Below are 21,727 nucleotides of genomic sequence, written 5' to 3'. Positions count from 1 at the left end.
CACTAGGAATATGTTATGAATGAAGACCAATGAGTTTATAAAATAATAACACATCAGAGAAAATTATTTTAAGAGAACTTAAAATAGTGTTAAATAGAATTTTTACAATTTTGGAGTGCTTAGGTTGGCGACAAAGACATTTGCTGGAAAATGATTAAATCATATTTGTCTTTTGAAATTTAAAAAAAAAATCAAAACCTAAATATTAGTATGGTACCTAAATAGTAAATACTTAATACTAATATAAGTTTTTACTTATAACTTATAATTAATAAATAATAACCAATTGGTTAAAATTTGAATGAATAGTAAAAAAATAGCATAAGTAATATAAAGAATATTATCTATTCTTTAAGTGCAGTTATTCAACCAACACTGATACAAATGTGATAAATTTAATAATTATAAGTCCATTTTATAGTTAAATCATGTATGTATTATCTTTATTACGCATCACATCATATTTGTGTATTATCAGCTGAATAATATTTAAAATAAAGGGTATTTTACAATAAAATAGTTCTAAAATTGGTTTCGTTAGACATTTCCATTGTGTGTCTCTAAAAAACAAACAAAAATAATAAAAACAATAATAAGTTACAAAAATTGATAACTTGTTACCACCCTCAAAAGATATGTATAAAACTAACAACTAAACAAATCTAATTAATATAAAAAAAAAAAAAAAAAAAATATAAATCAATGATAATTTTTCTGAAAATAATTAGAACAATAATAGAGGAGTTATCTTTAATTTTTAAACATATGTTGAAAATAAAACAGAGGAAAAAATTTTTTTTCTGTTAAAATAAAAACTTAATTTAATGTTTAAATAGCGTCAAAAGCAATACAAAATAATTCTACTAGTGATACAACAGCTGTAGAATAGATATTAGAAAAAAAAAATATGATAATTAAGTTACAATTACACAAAAATGACCTAATGCATACAAAACAGGAAGATAAAAATAAACATTATTTAAAAATTAATTATTAAGTCTAGGCACGTAACTGGTTGTTACTTCAATAACATTGGATTTTAATAGTAGTTTTGTAAAGTATATATCATACCATAATCATATACATCAAATCAATTGATATTTGATTTCCAAGTCAGTTATTCAAAAGCAAAAAAACCTGAAACATTTATAAAAATTGTAATAATGTAAGAAATCAATTTTTTAATATTGTTTTGTGATTAATATTAACATCTAATTCTGCTAGAATATTATGTTAACTGATTTATGAGTTATCATAATTCATTACAGATCGAAAAATTAGTTTTTTTGATATAAAAGCACATGAATACAAATGTTATAAAATATTTTAAAAATGTATTCAGAATTTTGACTTTCAACCAGAGTATTATAATGATTTAGCTTCATAACTTGTCAAAATATAATATTAATTTTTTTATTGTTTAAATTTAATGCATATTGACATAAATATTGAAATAAGTATTAAGGTTATAGCAAAATTGTGCAAACATATATCCATATGTATAAGATACAAATAAATATTTTCATTCAAAGACGATTGAATATCCTTTCATATTTAGTATAACTAACTATTAGGGTTATCTTAAATTTAATATAATTCATAAATTTAGCTTACTAAATGTTATTATATTTATAAATAATGCAGTGTTCAAACCTACAATTAAGATTTTACCATTGAAAGCTTATTGTGCTCGTTAATATAAGTGTCGTGTTATGTAAAAGAACATATACAATTTAAGATATTTGTTTAATTATGAATAGGTATATAAATCTATTAAGCATTATAATCAGAAAATAAATAAAATAATCTTACAAATTAATTTCAATAGTATAATTACCTTACATAGTAATATTATTAATCCATGATTTATAATAAAAAAAAAAAAAAAAAAAAAAAACTTAATTATAATAAAAAAAAAAAAATATATTTTAATTTATTTGATATTATATTATTATAATGACCCGGATTATACGAACGAAAAAAAAAAATATACATAAATTCTATAAATCGATTATCTTAGTTGAACAATTAACAATTATAAGTTGAAGACATATGAATGAAACAAGTTTACCCCGATTTATGACATAAACTACTACTAATAATCAAAACAATTACATTACAAGTATAATATAATATATATATATATAAATAGTCCCAGCAAAAAGTGTATTAGGGAAATGTGTCTTCAACGCAAGTATAAATAACGGGATAGTAGAAAAAAGTGGTTAGCTCTACCATATATGATCAGCCTCCTCCATTATGGATATGGGGCAGTTGGAAGCTGAGTGTCCCATATTGTCACAATAAGAACAAATGTACTCATGACTGAAGACCGGAAAAAAAAACATACGAATAGATATTAAATAAAATATACTGAAAAAACAACATATTTCAGTTTGTTTAAGTCATAAATAATCTTCTAAGCATTAAAATCAAATAGATTTCGAATACAATAAAAGCACAATCCTAAAATTGCTTGGTCAGTTTTTTAAATTTAAACAAGGCTCTACATTGCCACATTTATTTTATTAAAACATTATTTCAAATATATATTTTTGCTTCAATGAACAACTAATAACATCCAACTATAATTTAATGAACTTAATTTTTGAACATTAAAGTTTATAATTTTTAATTTTTGGAAGGTGCATTTATTAGTTTTACTCTTTATAATTGTTTGAACTATCAAAATAAAATATCTACAAAAATTATAATCTATAATTTGATTAGGAAAACAAATTATTTGATCAACAAAAATATTTATAAACTTAATTTTGTGTAATTGGCTCTAATATTTAAGTGAAATAACTTATTTTCAAATTCTAAAAAATGAACATTATTTGTATTTTTTTTCGTAATATTTTACATACACATTAAAAATTAAAATATTGTAAAAACATAGATGATATACTTGATAGTAATTTGATAATAAGTCAACTAATTCATTTTACTTTCTTATAATTAAGACAAAGATTACACATATAGGTATGAGATTCTCATAAAAATGCTACAGTTCCTAAAAGTATCAATAAATAACCTATAAAATCTATATAATTCAACATCCATCAAAATTTAATAACATTTTAGCAAATTATGTAGGCAATTTATAACATATTCTTTATATTATGAATAATTCAAAACATAACATTTTTAAATTCATGTTTTCCATAAAATTGTTTTCACTGAATGGGGGGCTGTTTAATATTGTTTAAATATGCTGAATGATATCAATTGGCATCATGTACTTAGTTATTAAATATACTATTTGGTCAGCATTACATATGTTTTTACATTGATATTTTAATTTTTCAATTTTTAAAAGTATGTTTTCATACAAGTATACTTAAATATGATACACAGGAAATGTGTTTTAGTTACTATAGCAATACGTAAATACAAAATAAAAGCTGTTGCTTAATTTTATATTTACATAATAAAATGTACCCACAATTTAAACATTTACAATAAGTAAATTAAAGTACATAGTTAATAAAAATTAATAATTTTATTAACATGGAAAATTAAATTTAAATATCATACATAATTTTAATATAGAAAAATGTGAAGCTATTGAAAAGTTATTAAACTTAAAATAATAATTAATTTTAAGAATGTAAATACCTAACAAGGAAGTTAATATTTTCTTTAATTCAAGAGAGATAAAAATAATTTAAATTTAAATACAGCATACGGCAGGAAAATTTAGAAATTTTTAAATGAGAATAAATTAAGGAGTAGAAATAAAGAACAGAACAGGGAAAAGGATAGAAGTGGATCCCATTTCAGTTGTTTTGGAACTGTGATCAATATATTTTTCAAGGTGTATACTACATAAGGAGGCCGAGAGGCTTCTTGATCGTCAAATCACCCTTAAAATATTTCATAGTCTAAATTTCAATATTGAGGACCTCCTTAATATATTTTTTCGATTCCAACATTTTTTTGATATTTTCTATTTTTAAAAAATTATCAAAGTTTAAAAATATAAAATATTATCTAACCAGTGCATAGGAAGTATAATTATAATAAATTCTTTTAACCTAAAATAAATCAGTTTTAAATGTGGAAGTTATTATATTACATGAGATACGACACACACAGAAAAAATGTTTAAGACCTTTTAACTCAGTTTTTATATAGGTACAAAATAGCAGATATTATAAATTTACATAATTTTTTAATTAATGATTATTGAAGAATTTCATACCTCTTTACCAGACCATGTATGATAAATTTTAAAGATATTTAATTTTAGAAGGAAAATCTTTATAAAAACATACAATTGATTGATTCAAAAATTAAAATTGCAATAATAATTTTAACTTTCATAATGCTTATGTAATTTGATTATATTTTAATAATAAGAAAATAAATTTTGCACATTATATAGATATTGAAAGGATAATTATTTTCATTTATTAGAAGCTAATTATTGCTATATTAATGTTAAAATAGTAAGATTATTTTGTTACGGTTTAAATCATTTAAAATTAATACATATATACTTAAAATTTAATATTATTTGTATTGTATATATCCATCTTTGAAATTAATATATCTCCACGCAAATAAGAGCTCTTATTAGAATTTATTAAAATGCATTATGAATTTAATGGTTATATGTATTAAAATAATAATAAATATTATAGCATTACCACAAAAAACAAATAATGATCACAGTAATCCACAATATGTTAATTTTACTGTATTGTATAAAAACAGATTTTTAAACAGAATAAGACTGCAAGTGAAGTTTTGTAATATATTCAACACAGAGAAACATTATAAATTACTATGAACTTATAATTCTTTAGTTATAGACTACATAAATGGTAAAGTAGATGATTTTGTGCAGATATATATTTTCAAATTGAATACTTGTAAGCTAATCAATTTTTAAGTAAAATAATATTAAGTTAAGCAATAAAAAAATATCCCATATAAATTTTCAAATTCATATTTTTGATAGTAAATAAAATCAAATATTATTCTAGAACTTAACTTTATATAACTACTACAACCTCCATGTTATAATACATTATTAAATAATGTGACTAATAGGGTTCAGATTTCAAAGTATTGGCATATTTTTTCTATCTGAACAAAATACTTTCTAAACTAAAAAGATCATTCTAATACTAAACAAATGTAGAGCATATTTTTTTAAAAAAATATGGGATAAAGAAAAACTTAATATAGTTTTAAATATTAAAATTTGTTTTTTTATCACCTGATCAATTTATCTATTTTATTTCCATTATGAACTTAATTTGCAAAAGGATGAGTCTTGACTATTTTAATAATCATAAAGTAATATAACTATCAATTTATATTGTAGTATATTAATGTCCACATGCATTTTTGATAATTAAAAGATATTAAAATCCAGTCCCAAGTCACTACTTTCAAAAATGAATAAATAGTGGTCGAAGTTATAGTTATTGATTATCAACAATAAATAAATATCTCAAATAATAACACATCCATATATTATAGATATGATCTAATAAAAAATGTATAGAAACAATATGTAATTTGTGGTATAATAATAAAAAAGAAATCTTACTCCATTTGTGCACATTTCAAAGTTATCCACCTTTCAAATAAATAATATCTGTTAGTCTTAACTACCAAAATTATGATAATACTATTAAAATTTTTTCTAGTAAATTAATGTAAGAATTTTCAATGTTCTTAATAATTTGCACATGACTAGATATACCAAAAGAACTACTTATTCAGAGATTAAGCCTAGTTTTAATCTAATTATTATAAGATAATTGTTTATAATACCTGTCATCTAAGGTGCTATCAGACAAATCATCCCAGTCTTCTACTTCGTATCTTCTATCAGTTGGACCACCTAGGTGTATTGGATCAAATAATGCTTCTTCCAATGCAATATTCCATTCAGCACCATCTCGATCTCGTTCACCCCATAATGCGCCTAAAGCTGAACGCATAGATTGGTTGTTTCTATTATTTCTTCTCCTCCTATTATTACTTCGATTTCTATCCATCTCCACTGCAATATTAATTATTATTATAATAAATAATAAAAAATAAAATAAATATTACTTATTCATATATTATATTAATACAATTCATTACCTCTATTAGTTCTGTTATTGTTACGTTCAATTTTTAAAGATTCTCGCCTCACTTTTACTTCTTCTGGTAAACAATCAGATATTTTATCCAAATAGGTATCTAAAGTTAGACAGTATGATCTATTTTTAACATAAACTCGACATGTTGGGCAGTGATTAACTCTTCGGGTCCATGACTCTATGCAATATTGACAAAATGTATGAGTGCAATTTAGCACAGTTGGCTGCAAAAAAAAAAAAAAATTATCTGCTATTAATAATGAAAAAATAATATTAAAAAAAACTCTTGATTTGAATGTGATGATATTGAAATGGATTTTATAAAATTATACGTAAATTATCTATTTAACTAACATTTTTAATATTAGATTGAATTGATCTAATATCAAATTTAAAGGTCCAGGTTTATTGATCCAGTCACATAAAGAATTCTTATATTTTAAAAATATGTAAATAGTTTAATGAGATCCTGGATAATAATATTCTTACCTTTAAATTTACTAATTAATAATAGGTCTATTTATAATCAAACAAAAAAAAAATAAGGATTAAGTGATATGAATTCTTCAAAATGTATAATTTACTGTTATAAAATAGTAATATTAAGTTAAAAAATATGGGTTAGGTATTATAATGTATTTTTAAATTTTACATTATAACAATGACTAGAATAAATAATAATAAATATATTTAAAAATAAAAAATTTAAATATGTTAATTGAAAAATATCTAAGATTCTAAGTAATGAAAACATAAAAAGTAATTAATTATTGTCTATTTTATTAAGCATTATTACCTTGATAAACATTTCGTAACATATGTTACATTGCAGATCACTTTCAATACATTGTTCTATTTGATGTTCAACCCAAGAGAAATTGTCTCCATCATTCTTAATACGTAGCTGTTGGCGAAGTGATATTACTAAATTTTCAGCTTCATTTAATTTTTTTACTGTTTCTACTAGGACACTATCAGGTGTACCTTCTCTTGTCTCTCCAGTATTATTATCTAAAAGCAATATTTTAAAAATTATTTGATAAAAAATTATTTATACGGTAAAAAAAAATTAATTACTTTGTAAACTCCACTTATCTTGTGATACCGTTTCATCTGTTTTATCTGTTTTATCAGTTTTTTCAGTTTTTTCAGTTTTATCAGTTTCAGATGGCTAAAATTAATATGATTTTTTAGTAAAAGACAAAAATAACTAAGAAAAAATAAATATATCATACTTTTTTGCTGAATTGGGAGGAACTTGATTTCTTTGTCTAGGCCTAGAAGCACTACTACTTGGTGAAGAAGTCGATGGAGAAGTATAATCTCTCAATATCACCACAGGCAAGCTCAGTTCATCATCAGAGGAATCTACTATAAAAACAAATATATAATAATATATTAAAAAATTGTAAACTTTTATAGAAGATAATTTAAAATGTTTAATAAGAAACTTTTTTTTGTTCAGAAATATCTAAAATGAATAGTAATTTTTATATATTTATTCAATATTTTAGGAGGAGGAGGTATTTGGAAGTGAATTTAAGAAATTCAAATGAGAATCTATACTTTCTATGCAATCCTGAAGTAAAGAATTTAGACAATTGCTTATTAGGTAAAAACGAAGCTAAAAATATTTAACAGCCAAAAAAAAAAAAATTGCAACATAAATTTTGAATCACTATCATTTAATTTTTAGTTATGCTCCTAGGATAAAAATATAGATAATACATAAGTTATTTAACTACAATTTTAGATGCAAAAAAGATTCAAATATTTTTTAAGTTTCCTTTAAATAAGTTAATATGTTGAGTTCTTATTTATAATATCAGAACACTGCCAATGGTAGATTTTATTGAGTGTAATTTGGAATTAATTTTTTTGATTAAAAAAAAAAATATAGTAATTTAATTAATAATTTTGAAGTATACACATCGGACAGAAGAGATAATAAAATTATTGATTAAAAAGCTTGTAAGGAACAAATTTGAGATAGCAAAATTAAATTTGAACTGAAAGAACTCTTTAATGATTTTTGTATGCTTTACAAGTTCAAAATTATTTTCGAAATCTACAAATAAATGGGAAAAAAATAGACCAAATAAATATTATCGAAATTTACGATGACAATAAAATAACTTTGGTGAAAAGCGAGTAAAAAATACAAAACAACAGTCATCGACAATGACTTTAAGAGAGGAACACACAAAACAGGTACAACACATAAAGTTGTCGTTGAACAGGGGTATTACGCGTGCGGCGGATTACTTACATTGATATTGCAAAGAACTTTGAGAACGGGCGGATCCCAGATCGTGAGAGTTCCAGCAACGGTTGCCAAATCGACATGATCCTCTCATGAAATATAAACACGGTGAAGCCATGGTAGACGTATAATAGTCTTAAGCTGTTGTTGTTTTTATTTTCAAGTCCGCGTACGTCGCTGCTCAAGTTTGTAACGAAGTCTTAGTCATCCAACCGCAGTATTGTGGGATGCTGAAACGAGAAAAGGGGTAATCAGAAACCGACAAAATCGTGTTTGTTGAGAAACGCGCGCGATAAGTCGGCCGGAGACGATTCGACCGTGATCACCGCGCCGATAGAAGGGGACAGGGATGTCGCGTAGCGGACAAATTACTTACATCTGTGGTCGTACCGGCGGCGCGGGTCGCTGAGATAAAGACCCGAATCGGGAGGTTGACGGTACCGACAAAACGCGGAAAACCAAACGGCGGTTCGTTTTAGGAGATAGTTACGCTACCGCAGCATACGGCAAACAGGAGACGGGAAAGAGACGAGTGAGCGACGACCGTCGACCGAACAGTGAACAGTGATCGATGAACGAATAATGGTGATCGCCGATCAGCAAACCAACGACGATCGGTGGCGCGGCGGTGGCTGAGCGGAGCGGTCCCGAATCTATGCAATATGTTCTACGGAATACGGAATTCTCTCTCCCGGCCGGCGACAGCGGTTGCGCGACAAACGAATACGTGGCTTATGCGCAGTTACGCTCTAGTCTCGACGCGGATTGCGAATGGTTTGGGAGGCTGGAGGCGTGTCTTCGGGACCTGTGCACGCGCAATGTTGTCTGACGGTTCGCTATCTTCGAGTGGTGGGGAGCACGCTGACCGACCGGCCGCAATGTTGGTCGGCTGAAGCTCTATAATAATGTTCTCGTGGGGCGAGTGTGACCACCATAAAAAAAAAAAAATCGGTCACGGACGCTGCATGACTATAAACCAAGCAACCGCGGTCGTGGATCACGGACGAGATTACCAAGTGACATCCTCTGCGTTATCAGCAGTTCTGCCGCGTCGAAGCGTTATCGCTCGCCGTTATCGGATACCGGAGCTCGCGCGCTCGTGAATTTTGATTGTATGAACAATATTTACTATACGATTCACGTCTACTTCTGCTGCACTCTGCAGTTCCGTTGCCTAGTTACTGAACGTACTGTAAGTCTGTATTCTGTAACTCATTTTCGCACTTCAAAAACTAGGAAATTCGGTTCAATCACGATTTGTGATTTACCTTTAATCCTACATAAAACGTCGAATTTTGTTGGCGTTCAATTTTTGTTCATAGTTTGTTTCTCCTCTTTCTACAACTGTTTTTCCGAGTGTTCGACAATAGAAGGATTCATTACTAGACTGATGGCTTACCGACGATGATGACGTGCTCCGTTAACACGTCACGCAGCTGTTGTGACCGTTGTCGGTAGCTGTTGTCCGTTGAGCAATCATGGAAATTCCGGAGATTGCGAACGATTCTCCGCCGTCAAAAACGACAGAAAATAGTGATCGTGTCGACAACATCCAGGTAGTGGATGATGACGAGGAGGAAGAAAAAACTTGCATGTCCGTCGTAAACCGACTTGAAGTACCCGGTAATGACCAACTAGAAGTACCCAGTGAAGACCAACTGCAAGTACCCAGTGAAGATCAACAGAAAGTACTCAGCGACGTCGTTCGACAGCAACGAGATGAGCTCGATTATTATCAACGCCAGTTAGCCATCAATGAGCACAAGTACCTGACGGACGTCAGCGATTTGCAATCACAGTTACAGTCATCAAAGAAAATGTATGACACTGCCAAGCATGAGAAGGAAGCGGCATTTATGCGCTATGTACTTAAAGAAAAGGAAATTCTGGATCTAAATACAGAAAAGAAAAAACTTATGGATAACCTAAAGGATAAGGACAAGCAAATTTCAAGGTTGAAAGCCAACTGTAAAGATATGGCTAATTGTACAACCGTATTAGAAACAAAGAACAAAGAAATCAAGGAATACAAGGTTGTAATTGACTTGCTCAAAGATGAAAAGTCAAAAATTTCAAAAGACTTGGAATTCTGGAAAACCAAGTATGAACATGAATCAAAGTGTTCTCATGAAACAGAAAGTAAATTACTACAAGAAATTCAAGAACTGCAAAATAGATTGGAATTATTGACCAAACAAAATGAATCATTTAATGAAGAAAGTAATTTAGAAAAAATAATACTGAATAGTAGAATATATTTGGATTTGAAGCAATGTTCAGAGCAACAACTTAAAGAGATGAACAAATTAAAAAGTGTTATCGAAGATTTGAACAATAAATTAACCAAATGTACTTGTACTGTAAATTCTTTGGAAAATGAAAATATTGATCTTAAAACTTACACACAAAGTTGTGAAATCAAAACCAATGAATTGCTTATGTTCACTGAAAGTTTAAGTTCCCGCAATGCATCACTGCAGTCAGAATGCTTAAATTTACAAACAGCTTTAGAAAAATTAAAAAACGACTGTGATATATTGAAACAAAAAAATAATGATCTCAAGATTGCTTTCAAATCACAAGAGGACAGTATGGAAAAAGAAAAAGAGCTTTACAACCTTGACAAAAAAGAACTAGCAAACCATTTGGCGCATAAAATGCAAATGATTGCAGACTTAAAAACCACATTGGAATGCACTCAAGATGATTTGCATGTTTCTAAACGAAAATTTAAAACTACTGTGTCCGAGTTGACCAAAGAGTTACAGAAAAAAAACATTGTTGATACCTCTGTTGAAATGAAAATGGTTTTAGACAAGATGGTTAAACTGCAGCAAGAAAATGCAAGGATATGTGAAAAACTAGATTTTGTAGAAGACCATAACAAGCATTTGCTATGTGAATTAAAAAAAAAAAGTAGTATTATGCAAAAACATGGTATATCTGGTGGCAAGAATGGCCTAGTGCCGAGTCTAAGTGAACAGAAACCAGAACGTTACTGACAATATATATACTATCAACAGTCGACAACTTAAAACATTAACACTGTACATCTGTACTAATTTATAAGTATTCATTATTGATTTTAACTTTAATACATTCAAAGTATTTAATCTAGTCTTATTAAATTATTATTTATTATCATTACTGTGAACATTGTTACTCTTTATTACATAAATAAAAAATATATTGTATATTTTAAACTAAAATCTTTAGTTTGATGTGACATTTAACTTTTATGCCTAGTAACCTCAGTAAAAATATTTTCAATTCATCATGTACGTACAAGAAAAAAAATATCACCTTGCTGTCATGGGCATTAATTTATGATTTGGTTTAGCAAATCATGTATAGTGTGTTTATTATAATCAGTATTAAACAGCTGTTTGTTTTTTGATTTGTACATTGTTTTCTAGAGTTCATCAAATTTCAAATATGTTATTTTATAAATTTTCTACAAACAAAATGTCAGTTAAATAATAATATTTAATCAGTCAAACAATGCATTTAAGTATAGTTTTATATTATATCGATAGATCTTTAAATTTTTCAGTGAAAATCAACAAGGAATTCAAACTTCAAGCAGGATATAATACAATTTAGAATTAAAAAATCAATAACCCAATTGTGATGTTGTAATTGTGGTTACATTTGAAAATAACATCTATTTACATGAAATATAATTATAATTTAATGAAATAATTATTACCGAAAACTATTAAGAAACTAACACCTAAATAATTGTTTAAAAAACATAGTTAATGTGAACTATGGTATTACACAATCAATGTGTATTATCTTCAAAAGCCAAAATTAGTTATTAAAATTCAAGCACACACATTATTCATCTTTTATTGTTAAATATTATATTTTGTTTTATAAAAATAATTTTTTGTGCTCTACATAAGTATATCTTGCTATTTAACAAACCTGTTAAATTCTTACAAATTACAGATTGGTTTATTATTAAACATAAATAGTTTAAGATAGAGAAAATATAAGCTTTATGCACAATTGTATTGTACCAAGAGTTTTTAACCATTAATATAATTTAACAGCCCTTTTATTAACCTGATATTGTGAATTTTTAGTCACATATTGATTATAAAATAGCTACCAAATACCAATAATTTATACATTTTTAAAAACATAAATAATAATTATTAATTATTTATTTAGCAGAATTAAGGTTTGCAAATTGACATTGCACTGCATCGTCTATCATTAAAGATAAAATTCTAGCTTTGATAGATGAAATCTTTAAAAAATTATAATAATAAAATGTATACTCACTGGATTTAAGAGTATAATTTTTGTGTTCATATTTTAAGTACAATATATTTTGACATGCGACAAGAAGTAAAAATATTAATTATATCAGTTTTAAGATTACAAATATCAAATATAAATATATTTGTCAAGTCATATTCTTAGGGCACACTCTAGTAGTAACTATTGACTAGCCACCGATAAAGCCGATAAAGGCAATAACTATCTAGCTGTGCTATAATCACAATTTATTAAATTTTTAAACAGGTACATACCAGACAATCAAACATTATGCAAGTAATTATTAATTGAAGATTTCAAGAAAAATGTTATCTAAAATTAGATGTTACTATCTAGTTATATTTTTTTTTTTTAGTTTCACTCGGTACCATTAAATGTGGACGTATGATGAAAATAACAAAGATTCCTTAATGATATTTATTTATCAAGATTATATTTTTTTTAATAACCAACTCAATCAGTAAATATAACATGTTTGCCTTAAAAAAATTTTAAATTTTTGAATAATCGTTCATGATTTTTCATAAAATAAAATATAAATACCAATTTAATTAATTATTGTTAAATATATTTTTTTTCTTATTACCTATCTTCAATTAGAATTTTTAAATAGTTTCACTGTAATAATTTAAATTGATTATATAAAAATAAAAGAAAAACATGTAAAGAAGCTTTTATTTCAGTCAAAATTAACAAAAAAAAAATCAATAGAAAATGGATAATATTCAGGTTTCAAATGGTTATAAAAATAAAAATAAGTTTAATCTCAAATACAATACTTGATTAAGTATGAACAATATATATTATACTGGACAACAGATCTTACTATGGATTCTCACCAAATTTAATACAATTATATATATAACTCACAACTGAGAAAGATATTTATTATTTTTAATAAAATTATAATGTACTCATTTAAAGAATAGTATATTTCACTATTTTCATTTTAAAAATATCAAAATTAATTTCAGTTTATAATTTATATGTTCATGTATTGTAGCAGAGTAACCAAAAATGTGTTGATTAACAATATGTCTTATAAACTTTGGATATAGTATAAGAAAAAAAAAATTACATTAATAAACACTTAAACTATAAATATTGATGATAACTGTTTAAAATAATAATAAAATAATTTATAGTTTAAATAATTTTTAATTGAACTCTGGATATCAGATAAAAACACATACAACCCATTTTATTGATATTTAAAAGTATAAAATAAAATCTTTAAGTAAACTTAAAACATTTTAACAGAACGTAATACAATTGTACAACAGAAAAAAACATAATTAAATATTGGATCACTTAATTAAGATTTATATTTAAATTTATTATAATATGTAATACTAAAAAAGATTTTTTTGGGTAATCTATCTAAATGAAAATTAATAACTACATGTTTCAGTCACAGATCTAAATATAATAAAATACTAAGTAAGAATATAAATTTAAAATAGTTATTTTACATTTAATTGAAACTTAATTAATGTATGTTATTATAATGTGAGACTCTTAATAAAACAAAGAACAAAAAGATATTTTATTATAGAATACTTTTATTAAATATTTTATATAAATACAAAAGAATATAGGGTTTCTAATGAATTCTTAGGTCTACATTAAATATAGAACTTATTTTAGAAAAAAAAAATGTTTGAACATTAGTGCCTTATCATAATATAATGCACTAGGATTTCATTGACTTATGAAATTAGTAGATTTAAAAATACAAATGAGTGATCAAAAACATAAAATCATTTAAGTATGCCCAAAATATTTTATGAAATAATAACATTATCGAGATGTATTATTTGTAAGATCTACAATATCAATAATATTAGGTTGGTAGATTTGATACCTAGGGATATTTCTGATAGGCACAGCTGGTGATATTTCACCGCCATCATATATGGGTTCTCTTCTAGAGCGGGTTGATGTATTTGTTCTTCTTCTACCTCTTTTAGCCATTTGAGGTGGATGCCCACTTCCTAAATCAAATAATATATTATGTTGAATAATACATGATTACAGCACTATTATACAGCCAGCAGAAAGTGAGCTGTGATTGTGACGATCACATCTACTACATGTTATCAGGCAGTTCAAATTTTTTTCCTTGTAAAATTATTTCAAACAGTGATTAACATGTAACAATATTTTGGCACTTATTGAAACTAGTTTTTATCATAGAAATCGTTCTAACAATTTCACTGTCAAAATTGTTGTTCAATTCAGTAGTACATTTTGCACAACTCATTACAACAATGACCTTGTAATTTTGTTGAAAAAAAAACCATAAAGTTCTGGTTTGCATTTTAAAGCTCTTGCTTTGGCACTAAAAATTATATTCAAGGTTTGAAAGTGGATACCTCAGAACTAGGCCATAAAAAATTACTATATGTAAATAATAAATTAAAGCTAAACAATAATTCAAATTAAAAAAAAAACCATGTAGGTACACAACAGTTATAATGCTATAAGGTAAGTCAATAATACAATTTGCAAATGAAAAGGTATGGTCACACGTATGTAATTGTAAAACAACTGATGAGTCAAATGTTTACAGAATGTTGGAATGTGGATTGTAGACAACAGTTGCATTAAAATAAAAGTTGTACTCATAAAACTAGTAGAAATTTAAAATATGCAAAAGCGCTAATAGCTGTTGATTTGCTTGTAAACAGAATCTCTGAATATGAAAAAACAGCCTGTAGGAGCGTGATAATTGCAGCTCATTTTTTATTGGCCATACTATCAACATATTAAACTTAAAATAATAATAGAAAAAATGTATTAAAAGTTCTTACTTTCACGTTTTAAAATAACACGTTGTTCCTTTATTGTTCCACCTAGCACATCACATATGTTTGTGATATAATTATCCAAAGCAAGACAATAAGTTATATTCTGCACAACACCCCGGCAAACAGGACAAAATTTGCTTTTAGTTAACCACTTTTTGAGACAGCTTTCGCAGAAAGAGTGATTACAATTTGCTGTACTTGCCTTTATAAAAATATTTAAAAAAATATATATAATAATGAAAATAGCTAAAGCGCGGATTTCTATGTAATCGCTTATTGTTTTTACGAAACTTGAAATATATTGCATATTAAAGTGAATATTTTTTATATTTAAGTATTTAATTATTATAAGTTGTCTAATTTGTGAATTTTAAATAAATAAAAAAAAATGTTCTTGCATATTTTTATAATTTTTACTGCATATTATAAAGATAATTTAGAAATTATTTCGATACTTCTTAGTGCATAAAAATCCGTGCTTTAATAATAACATTACTAAATAAATAAATAGTTTATACCCGATACATCACTTCATTACAAATTGAACATTGAAAATCATTTTCTAAAAGTTTATTGATTTGATTTTTAAATATTTCTACAGGTTCTTCTTTCAGTGCAGTTTTAACATCCAACAATTCTACTTGAACAAATCAAATTTTTAATGACATTTTAAGTATTTAAGAATAATTTCACAATATTACCTTTTTGCATCGCGCATTTTTCGCGACAAATAGTCAACTCGTTATTCAACTCTTGATTGTTATTTTGTAGCTGAAAAAAAAATATTTGTTCATTAATTTACATTCATTAGTATACTATGAATTTTACGTACTTTAATCATTTCTTTATTCATGTTGTCATTCAATTCTGTTGCATCCTTGATCATTTTATTTAATTTATCCATTTCAATTTTGGTATCGTTAATGAACTTTTCATTATCATCTTTTAACTAAAAAATAAATAAAATAATATTCATATAATCAAATATATTACTTTTATCAAAGTTCAAATAAAATACACAGGTGTTTATCACATACAAAATATATGCTGGCTTACAAGAACAAAGATGAAAAATTTGTATATGATGAATTTAAACTGTCACATTATCATTAAAACTATTTAATTTAAATTGAAAACAATCCATAATTAATGAGTATTAGAAAATCAACATATATTATTAATAAATAATCCAATATTTTGGTCAGTTATACACTTTTATGTATAATTTTGCTACTTAGCAGAATTAGTCCTTTTTGGGAACCACCTTAGTTGTAATATCACAGAAAAAAAAAATGTATGATTTTTTACAATATATGTTAATTTGAAAAAGAGTACATAAATTAGTCAACTATATATTCACAATTTTTAATTTATTTTAAGTAAATTAATAATACTTACTTCCTTTACAAGATTCAGAAGCTCATGCATTGATGGGGTTTTTAATTTTTTTAAATCCTCTGTAGCAGAATTTTCTCCATTTAATCTGTAAATAAAAAACATGCTCACCATCTCACCATAAAATAAAAAAAGTACTCTTAATATTTTAAATATCAAAAATTCTGAATGTAAATGCAGGAAATTGTAAGTTTCACAATATATTAATTTTTTACATGTTATTTGTTTTAAAAAATTTAAAATTGAGAAAGTTTTATTTTTTCTAAACATAAAGAAAATTGATCACTCTCCGCTCCACACATCTAAAGACATTTTAAGAAATGCAATTTTAACAAAACTGCTCGGAATAAGTTTTTGATGCAATAATTTATCACTAGAACACATTTAATATAACAATAAACAACTATGAGTTAAGTAAAATGAAAAAAGTTCTTAATATCAAATATTATCTTCTAATTAAGACTCTAAAACCCTATAAAATAACCTCTATGGTTTTACTTCTTATGACAAATATTAAATATATACAATATACATATTAGTATATTATTATTATAAATTTTGGTGAAGACAAATATAATACATTTTTAATATTATTTCATAAAATATTATCAATAACCTGTTCTGCTTAAATTAGTATCTAAATTTTGAAGAAATTTGAACTTGAAATGATTAAAATGTTCATATTTTTGAAAATATTAACTACAATTATTAAAAAAATTATGCCTATTTATTTATGATATTTTTAGATTGCTATTAAACAATTTACATGATATTTGCCTTAAAATTTCAATATTTTTTGACTAAGTTTAAAATTTATTTATAATTGAAAAAAAACTTAACATTTTTAAAAATTTTAAATGCAATAAATAGCTTAAAATAACTTAATAATTTGAAAATATCATAGTTTATAAAAATAATAATTTCAGCTGTAGTGGGATGTTTCAAAATAATACGATGAATAGTTTTTAAATTAACAAAAAATTATTTTACATTTAAATATCAAAGGTGGTGATTATCTGATCAAGCACATAAGAAACATACAAGAAGCTAACACTGAACTTTTATCAAATTTTTAAGCTTTTTGCCTGAGCAATAAACTTGTTTTATAGAAACAAATCATAAATAACAAAAAAATAAAATAATTCATTTTATCCAAAATTGGTATTAAATTTCCTATTTTCCATTATCTTTTTTATAGTATAATATTAAGAAAATTAAAAGAAATATTATCATTTTAATTACCTACAAAATAGAATTTTCTACCTAAAAGACACTAGAAAAAAGTGATAAAAAAAATAAAATACATTTTCTTTTTATTACCAGTGCAATCAATTTTTTACTCAGAATCTAAAAGATACATAAGGTACACATAAGCTCACTAATTGAAATTATTGTTATTTTTTTTATACATACAGAATATTTATTGATATAGTATTTTAAATTTGAGTTAAAAATAATTATTTAATCAATTTGTATTCTTTAACACTATTACATACAAATCAGTATTCATTTACCTGGATTTCTTATTAGGATTTGATACTAAACAAAACTTATATACAAAATCCCAGACTCTTGGTTTATCAGTATATGCAATAAGATCTCCGTGTTTTAATGGAACTTCAGTTTTTGTAATTCTTCTGTAATTCAAATATGTTCCACAGCCTGCATTCTGAAAAAAGAAAAATTTTAAAATGTGAAAACAGAATTGCAAGATTTTTTGTTGATTTATAGTAAGTTATTTGCTATTGTTTATTACTCACTATATTCTACTCTACATTATCTTCAACTATTAAATTTGTGTTGAAATAATAGAAACTCACAATTGATAATATTGTGCATATTAAAAATATATATATATATATTTGATTAATCTTAAAAGAAAACATTAAGAATTATGAATACCTATAGCTTAATAATAGCTACGTAAGGAGCCTACAAACTTAAATGTTTAAAACCTGATTTATGACAATTCACTTTTCATGTAAGATTCCCAAGTGGCAATCCAGAATAGACTTTGAAACTGCATCTCTTAATAAAATTAAACACTAGCTAGTTAGTAACTATTAATAAATGATAATTTAATAAAAATAATTCAAAAGGATATTTTTATTGAAATAAGAAATACATCTGGTTATTTTTTTTAATTTATAAACTATTATACACAATATAATAGTTAATGATGACAATGATTTCCCAAGTATTCTAATTCATGTTTTTCATTTAATTATTAATTTATTGAAATTCTATTTTTTTGGAATTTTTGAATATAAATAGACCATAATCAATTATAACTTTTGGGATTTTTTTGTCCAACTTAAAGAGAGTTCTGTGGTAATATTAACTTTTGTTTTTCAAAAAAAAATCTCTCCTCTTTTTAATGTTAATTATTTAGTGGATAATATTGTTTTTCATTAATAAAATACAAATGAGTAGAAAATGTTAATGTTAATAATGGTCCTCAAAAAATAGTATTACTAAAATATAAAATAGATTTAGTATCAGGTAAATTATTTATCAAACTACTAGTCTACAAAGTTAAATAACTTAAAAACTACTTGTGTACCGATTCATAAAAATTTTTTAGAAAAGAAAGATTTGTCATTAGAAAAAAGAAGTAGTCATATGAAAAATTTAAAAATTCTAAAAACAAATTTTGAATAACTGCATTATTGAAGATAAAAAAGGTGAACATGCTTGATGAATCTTCTTAGTGAAATTGTTATAACAGTCGCCAATTCAGTGAAATTACTACCTATTTTGAATGAATCAATTGTATTTTTATTAAAATTTTTGGAGGACTCAAGAATAAGCCGCAAATTATAGATGGTATTAAAATTTGGTTTATTGAATTGTAAATTTTAACAACTTAATGTATCATCCAATCACTGTACACCCTTCATTATTTATTATTTACCCACAGTACACCTCTGCAACTGATTCTAACTATATTTCAAGGAGTATACTTATACAGTACAAATATCAGTAAAATAATATAACAAACATAAAAAACTATAGATACTTAAATTTACTTACATTGTCCCTAAGGAGATATTGACCATTTTCATATCTGATAAAGGATTGACTGCGAGAAACATATATTTCTCCGATTACTACAGTGGAGCATAATGCACGTCCAATGACAAACTGTTTAAACAGATCAATTTTTGTAATAATTAAAAACAGAAACAAACAGAATAATGGCAGGAAGATACAATACTTACTTCACTGTCAATTTTCACCTCATATAATCTTCCAGTTCTTATTTCTTGAATAAATGCATTCTGTACATTTGAATCACTATTTGGCCTTTTGGAACTCATTACGTTTTTGATATCTTCTAACATAGTGAACAACGCTAATGTATTAAACGTGCATGAGCCATGAATTTTGGATACATTTTATAAAAATTAATTTAAACAGTCATAGGCACACACACAATCTACTAGATAGCAGGTGTGAAAATCTTAAGTGAAAAAGCGCGATTTACTAAATATATTTATATTAAAATGTGATTGGTTCAAATTACACATTACAATATATCGTTCACAAGAGACGTGTCAAGTCGATTATTTTATACTCAATAATAGATGGTTATACAAAAATCACGAATAGTGTGTAAGACATTAGTAAATAACAATATTCATAAGAAAACGACGCGAACGTTTATTGGATCCGTCACATCAGAACAGAACACAACATCGAGTAGCAAGTCTGTAAGCTTAAGTTGTAACTCGTAACAATGATACGGTATACATCAATAGCATTCACCGTTCACCATAATAATATTATGTACTCTTAAAAACAATAAATTGACGAAATACTTTTTACGGATTAATCTAGTATTAGTAACTTTGTAAGTAACTCTATAAAAAAAGTTAAGTTATAGTAAAGTTGACTACAATGGTAGTTGAATACAACCGTCGTAACATCATCAGCTGTGATAAATTCAGTGTGACCACACCACATGTTCCAATAGTCAAATTTCTCGAAAACATTAAAAATGAGATTTTGTGGAGGTAACGAAAACAAGTATATTTGAGCAGCTGATAGTTTACTGAAAATTAAAATACTGATAGGCATAATTTATATCATAACCATAAGTCATAATTTAAGATGTACTACCTAGTACCAAGTATATCTTAAATCGTGAAACATACTTATTTGACGTTTGTCCTTCGGCTTCATCAAAACACTCAAAACATCATTCATAATTATCTGAGATACCATAAAACTAAACCGTTGAAAAAGTCGGTTACTGATAAACGTTTATATTTTAGCAAGTAGTTTTGATCTAGAATTATTGCCAAAACGATTTTTAGTAAATTGTTTGTTTTTTGTTCTCGATACCTCCACGATAAGTGATAACTCATTTATTAATTATTATATTGATAAATACTCATGGATAACAATTAACAAATCCTGACAGTCCCATCTAGAGAGCCTAGATTATATTATCTAGGCTCTCTAGTCCCATCATTACAGAAGCAGAACTTGCTATCACAGAATAAATTCGAAATTTAATAAAATGTACCTAGCTCAGAGCTCTACAAGGTTAAGCCGGTTTAGGTATTTATTGAGTTATGTTCCTGTTAGCAAATTCTCTTACAGACCAGATACCGATTATTAGCCGAGTAAAGAAAGTGAATATTAAAAAAAATATTTTGTATTAATATATTAAAATAATTTAAAAACAAATAATAACAATAAAGATTAATCAACAACAATAGAAAATAGATAAATGACAATATGCAATGTTATTATTTAATTAAATTAATTACTCATTAGTCATTAATAAATATTATGAACTATTAATAATATTATATTATTTATTTTTAAAATAGATTGTTATAATTTAATTT

The 21,727-nt window shown here is 25.6% G+C and overlaps 3 protein-coding genes across 6 annotated transcripts; 1 reads left to right on the top strand and 2 right to left on the bottom strand.

The window, feature by feature from the left end:
• Positions 1-484: 484 nt before the first annotated feature.
• LOC112604030 (E3 ubiquitin-protein ligase RNF8-like) lies at positions 485-9,107 on the bottom strand. 4 transcript variants are annotated; one of them, XM_025352889.1, is made up of 9 exons: positions 8,750-9,106; positions 8,380-8,603; positions 7,347-7,481; positions 7,188-7,283; positions 6,907-7,121; positions 6,112-6,334; positions 5,793-6,025; positions 1,072-1,135; positions 485-560 (listed from the first exon to the last, which is right to left on the bottom strand). In XM_025352889.1, the coding sequence occupies exons 2-8, from the start codon at positions 8,489-8,491 to the stop codon at positions 1,118-1,120; spliced, it is 1,032 nt and encodes a 343-aa protein (XP_025208674.1). In that variant the 5' UTR covers positions 8,492-8,603; positions 8,750-9,106; the 3' UTR covers positions 485-560; positions 1,072-1,117. The 4 variants fall into 4 exon arrangements, with proteins under 4 accessions (XP_025208674.1, XP_025208673.1, XP_025208670.1 ...); XM_025352888.1 differs by lacking the exon at positions 485-560 and having other exon boundaries at positions 801-1,135; positions 8,750-9,105; XM_025352885.1 differs by lacking the exons at positions 485-560; positions 1,072-1,135 and adding an exon at positions 1,969-2,325 and having other exon boundaries at positions 5,794-6,025; positions 7,188-7,281; positions 7,345-7,481; positions 8,750-9,103.
• A 350-nt stretch (positions 9,108-9,457) lies between these two features.
• On the top strand, positions 9,458-11,452 carry LOC112604029 (coiled-coil domain-containing protein 186-like). Its single transcript, XM_025352884.1, has one exon. The coding sequence runs from the start codon at positions 9,852-9,854 to the stop codon at positions 11,373-11,375; it is 1,524 nt and encodes a 507-aa protein (XP_025208669.1). The 5' UTR covers positions 9,458-9,851; the 3' UTR covers positions 11,376-11,452.
• A 2,792-nt stretch (positions 11,453-14,244) lies between these two features.
• LOC112604034 (E3 ubiquitin-protein ligase RNF8-like) lies at positions 14,245-20,777 on the bottom strand. The gene is made up of 9 exons (XM_025352893.1): positions 20,090-20,777; positions 19,902-20,012; positions 18,383-18,537; positions 16,872-16,956; positions 16,306-16,422; positions 16,175-16,244; positions 15,992-16,110; positions 15,477-15,675; positions 14,245-14,657 (listed from the first exon to the last, which is right to left on the bottom strand). The coding sequence occupies exons 1-9, from the start codon at positions 20,210-20,212 to the stop codon at positions 14,464-14,466; spliced, it is 1,173 nt and encodes a 390-aa protein (XP_025208678.1). The 5' UTR covers positions 20,213-20,777; the 3' UTR covers positions 14,245-14,463.
• Between the last annotated feature and the right edge of the window lie 950 nt (positions 20,778-21,727).

The sequence above is a fragment of the Melanaphis sacchari genome, unplaced genomic scaffold (genome assembly GCF_002803265.2).
Source record: "Melanaphis sacchari strain LSU unplaced genomic scaffold, SCAv2.0 Contig118_pilon_pilon, whole genome shotgun sequence".
Classification (NCBI taxonomy): domain Eukaryota; kingdom Metazoa; phylum Arthropoda; class Insecta; order Hemiptera; family Aphididae; genus Melanaphis; species Melanaphis sacchari.
Note: the sequence above shows the minus strand (reverse complement) of the source record. Positions and strands in the feature narration are given on the sequence as shown.